Below are 5,205 nucleotides of genomic sequence, written 5' to 3'. Positions count from 1 at the left end.
TCAGAAGCAGGGAGTGATGTGACGACCACAACAAAGCATCCAACTCTGCAATAACTTTCCCTTCAAGGCGTCCCGTCACTGCCTCAGTCCACAAACCACCTCTGCCGCGCCACCATTGCCAGGGAAACACGTCGAGAGATGCACAAGGGACACGAAGCCAACAACCAGCTGTGTAGTAGTATTAGAAGTGAGAATTACGAATCACTAGAGAAAGTTTAGACCAAGGCAAGTGTTGAAACGAAACAAGGAGACGCTAAGAGTTTATTTGACAAGGAAGACAATACACTAACAGCTGCACACGAGTATTGGAAGGAAGTATTATTCGCTATACCACGAACACAATCGCTAAAAAGATTATAGACCAAATTAGAGAAAAGTATCAAGCAGCGAAGAAGATGGATTAAGCTAAAATGGACAGAGAATAAGTGTATGCAGTGGTGATGAGAGAGAGAGAGAGAGAGAAAAAAAAAACGAACTGCAAAAACTATACAAAAACAAGCACAAACACGCAAAAGATAATCAGAAAACATGAATCTTAATACACACTGAAAGAAAACGAAAAATTGAAAACCAAAACCAGAAATACAAAAATGAAAATGCAAAATAACAAACAAAAAATCTACATAAAAGACTAAACCCAAATAGAAAAAAAATTAAATGAAAAATAAAATAAAAAAACGAAATAAAAAAATCTTAGAATTTGATAAGACCTGATCGAAAAAGACATACAACAACAGCAACAACAACAACAACAACAACAACAACAACAACAACATTCTTTCGTAACCCTTCAGGCAAGTTTGGCGTGAGGGGTAAAATTTCCTACACATTTATCCATACTTCCTTCCCTCTTTTCCCCTTTTTTCCCCTTATACTTCCTCACCTACTTTTCCCCTCTCCTGTCAAAAGTTCAAAATATATACAGTCTTATCTTCCTATGGCCGCTTTCTGATGTGTTCTGATGTGTTCTGACGTGTTCTGATGTGTTATGATGTGTTCTGACGTGTTCTGATGTGTTCTGACGTGTTCTGATGTGTTCTGATGTGTTCTGATGTGTTCTGATGTGTTCTGACGTGTTCTGATGTGTTCTGACGTGTTCTGATGTGTTCTGATGTGTTCTGACGTGTTCTGACGTGTTCTGATGTGTTCTGATGTGTTCTGACGTGTTCTGATGTGTTCTGACGTGTTCTGACGTGTTCTGATGTGTTCTGATGTGTTCTGACGTGTTCTGACGTGTTCTGATGTGTTCTGATGTGTTCTGACGTGTTCTGACGTGTTCTGATGTGTTCTGATGTGTTCTGACGTGTTCTGATGTGTTCTGACGTGTTCTGATGTGTTCTGACGTGTTCTGATGTGTTCTGATGTGTTCTGACGTGTTCTGATGTGTTCTGATGTGTTCTGATGTGTTCTGACGTGTTCTGCTGTGTTCTGATGTGTTCTGATGTGTTCTGATGTGTTCTGATGTGTTCTGATGTGTTCTGATGTGTTCTGACGTGTTCTGATGTGTTCTGATGTGTTCTGATGTGTTCTGATGTGTTCTGACGTGTTCTGATGTGTTCTGATGTGTTCTGATATGTTCTGACGTGTTCTGCTGTGTTCTGATGTGTTCTGATGTGTTCTGACGTGTTCTGATGTGTCCTGACGTGTTCTGCTGTGTTCTGATGTGTTCTGACGTGTTCTGATGTGTTCTGATGTGTTCTGATGTGTTCTGATGTGTTCTGATGTGTTCTGATGTGTTCTGACGTGTTCTGCTGTGTTCTGATGTGTTCTGATGTGTTATGATGTGTTCTGACGTGTTCTGATGTGTTCTGATGTGTTCTGATATGTTCTGACGTGTTCTGCTGTGTTCTGATGTGTTCTGATGTGTTCTGACGTGTTCTGATGTGTCCTGACGTGTTCTGCTGTGTTCTGATGTGTTCTGACGTGTTCTGATGTGTTCTGACGTGTTCTGATGTGTCCTGACGTGTTCTGCTGTGTTCTGATGTGTTCTGACGTGTTCTGATGTGTTCTGATGTGTTCTGATGTGTTCTGATGTGTTCTGACGTGTTCTGATGTGTCCTGACGTGTTCTGCTGTGTTCTGATGTGTTCTGATGTGTTCTGACGTGTTCTGATGTGTTCTGACGTGTTCTGATGTGTTCTGATGTGTTCTGACGTGTTCTGATGTGTTCTGATGTGTTCTGATGTGTTCTGATGTGTTTTGATGTGTCCTGATGTGTTCTGACGTGTTCTGATGTGTTCTGATGTGTTCTGATGTGTTCTGACGTGTTCTGATGTGTTCTGATGTGTTCTAACGCCTTGAGCTTCTTTACCGTTAAGGATGAGAGAGAGAGAGAGAGAGAGAGAGAGAGAGAGAGAGAGAGGAGGAAGTGGAATGGGTAACGAGAAGCCTTTTCACTTTTTTATCTCAAGTAGTTAATCTTGTTTGAATGCCATCAGTAATTTTTCATAATTTTTGTGTCTGTTTTTATTTTATCCCTCCTTTTCCTCCTCCTCCTCCTCCTCCTCCTCCTCCTCCTCCTCCTCCTCCTCCTCCTCCTCCTCCTCCTCCTCCTTCTCCTAGTTTTCTTTTCCCCCTCTCTTCCTCTTCCTTCCTTAACTCAATTTTTTTTCTTGTTCTTTTCACTATTTCCTCTTCTCTCTTCTCTTCTCTTCTCTTCTCTCTCTCTCTCTCTCTCTCTCTCTCTCTCTCTCTCTCTCTCTCTCTCTCTCTCTCTCTCTCTCTCTCTCTCCTTCCCCTAAGTTTGTGTTAAAACATGGCAGAGGAAACTCACCATATTTTTCACCTGAAAGTTGAGTAAATAATTATTCCAGAGAGAGAGAGAGAGAGAGAGAGAGAGAAGTATGGCGTTTTGCTGTGGATGGCATGAGGAAGAGGGGGAGGAGGAGGAGGAGGAGGAGGAGGAGGTGGAATAGGAGAAGGAGGAGGACCAAGAAGACAGCTCACGAAAGAAATGAAAATTAAGAAGAGGAGGAGGAGGAAGAAGAGGAGGAAGAAGAAGAGGAGACTGATGAAGGAGTAGGAGGAGAAGGAGGAAAGAAACAACAACAAAAAAAAAAAACGTCAGAAGAAGAAAAAAAAGAAGAAGAAGAAGAAGAAGAAGAAGAAGAAGAAGAAAAAGAAGAAAATAGACAGCAATAATAATAATAACACACAGACAGACAGATAGACAGACAGACAGATAAACAGACAGACAGACAGAGACCAAGAGGAGGAGGAAAAGAGTGAATGAGCAATTAAAAAGAAGAGATAAAAAGGAAGTGGGGAGATTCTCAGATGTGTTTGGGTAAATTTGGGGTAATTAGTGTGTTTAGGGTGTGTTTTGAGGGTGTTTGGCTGAAATAATTGATGTTTTGAGTGTGTTTTGAAGGTCTTTGGGATGTGTTCTGGTGTGTTTTGAGTGTTTTGATCAATTTTGGTGTTTTGAGTGTGTCTTGAGAGTGTTGGGAATGTTTTTTTATGTGTTTTGAGTGTTTTCATAAATCTTGTTGTTTTAAATGTGTTCTGGATGTTTCTTTTATATGTTTTGAGTGTTTTGAATAATTTTTGGTGTTGTGGGTGTATTTTGAGGGTGTTTGAATGAGATAATTGGTGTTTTGAATGTGTTTTGAGAGTTCCAGGTGTGTTTTGGTGTTATTTTAATCATTCTTAGGGGTGTTTAGAGTGTGTTTGGCTGAAATAATTGGTGTTTTGAGTGTGTTTTGAGGTGGTTGGGGTGTGTTTTGGTGTGTTTTGAGCTGTTTTGAACAATTTTTGGGTGTGTTTTGAGGTGTTTGGCTGAAATAGTTAGTGTTTCGAGTGTGTTTTGGTGTGTTTTGAGTGTTTTGAATAGTTTTTTATCTTTTAGGTGTGTTTTGTGGTGTTTTGGGTGTGTTTGTGGTGTTTGGGAAGTGGGGGGGGATTCTCAGAGGGAGAGACCAATGGGAAGAAAGGGAGACGGAAGGGGAAAGGAAAAAAGGGAAACCTGCTGAAGGGAATCATAAAGGAAGGTACTGAGAAGGAAAAAAAAAAGGGAGAAAAAAAAGAAGAAAAGAATAGGAGGGGAAATATAAGGGTAGGAGGAAAAAAAGATGAGGAAAGAGGAAAGTTTGTGAAAGGAAAGGGAATTAGTGAGAAGGAAAAATGGTAAATAAGAGAAAAGGAGGGAAAATTAATAAGAGATGAAAAGGAGGAAAAATACGAGAAAACATAGAAAAATAAGGAAAGAATAGAACGATGGGAGGAAAAAAAAAGGAAAGAGAGGAGAATTGGTGAAAGGAAAGGGAATAAATGGGAAGAGAAAAGGAGAAAAGGAGAGAAGTAGTAAAATTGGTGAAAAGGAAGGAAAACACGAGAAAACATAAGAATATTAAAGAAATAGAGAAAACGGAAGAGGAGATAGACGAATAAAGAAAAATATGATAAAAATGGAAATAAGAAAAGAAAAAGTAAAATAAAGAGAAGAAAAAGGAAAAAAACAGGAATAACAATAAATGAGAGAGATAAAATTACTTACATAGAGAAAATGGAATAAAAGGTGAATGAAGAAAAATATAATAAAGACAGAAATAAGAAAAGGTGAAAATAAAGAGAAGAAAGGCAAAATAATGAGCTAATGAGGGGAAAAACACACATTAGAGGGAAAACAAACTGAGTGTCTTTCTCGGGGAAATAAAAGGGAAAAAATATAGAAGAGGTGAGAGGGAATGGAATTTTCTCTCTCTCTCTCTCTCTCTCTCTCTCTCTCTCTCTCTCTCTCTCTCTCTCTCTCTCTGCAAGCCGTAATAATGTTAGTTTACATATTTTCAAAGCTTTAATTTTTCCTCCTCTTCTTCCTCCACCACCTCCTCCTCCTTCTCCTCCTCCTCCTCCTCCTCCTCCTCCTCCTCCTCCCATTTCTCATCTACCTTCCTGCTTCCTTTCATCTTTCCTCCCACACTCAGCAGCTCTCTCTCTCTCTCTCTCTCTCTCTCTCTCTCTCTCTCTCTCTCTCTCTCTCTCTCTCTCTTTTTACCTTTCCTCCTCCTCCTCCTCCTCCTCCTCCTCCTCCTCCTCCTCCTCCTCCATACTTCAGAGACGAATTCCGACCCAACACAAAAATTTATAGGGGTTTTAGGAAGAATATGGTAATAACTGGAGGGAGGAGGAGGAGGAGGAGGAGGAGGAGGAGAAGGAGGACGAGGAGAGGGGTGCATAGTGGCCTCTCCTCTTCATCCTCCTCCTCCTC

The 5,205-nt window shown here is 40.3% G+C and overlaps 1 protein-coding gene across 1 annotated transcript in view; it reads right to left on the bottom strand.

Annotated features, from left to right (window-relative positions):
• Nucleotides 1-986: 986 nt before the first annotated feature.
• Nucleotides 987-5,205, bottom strand: part of LOC123507015 (zinc finger protein 143-like) — a 5,547-nt gene continuing 1,328 nt past the window's right edge. The window contains exon 2 of the mRNA XM_045259512.1: nt 987-2,258. Coding sequence (XP_045115447.1) covers nt 987-2,258 — 1,272 coding nt within the window. The remainder of the gene's footprint in view (nt 2,259-5,205) is intronic.

The sequence above is a fragment of the Portunus trituberculatus genome, chromosome 21, assembly GCF_017591435.1.
Source record: "Portunus trituberculatus isolate SZX2019 chromosome 21, ASM1759143v1, whole genome shotgun sequence".
NCBI lineage: Eukaryota > Metazoa > Arthropoda > Malacostraca > Decapoda > Portunidae > Portunus > Portunus trituberculatus.
Note: the sequence above shows the minus strand (reverse complement) of the source record. Positions and strands in the feature narration are given on the sequence as shown.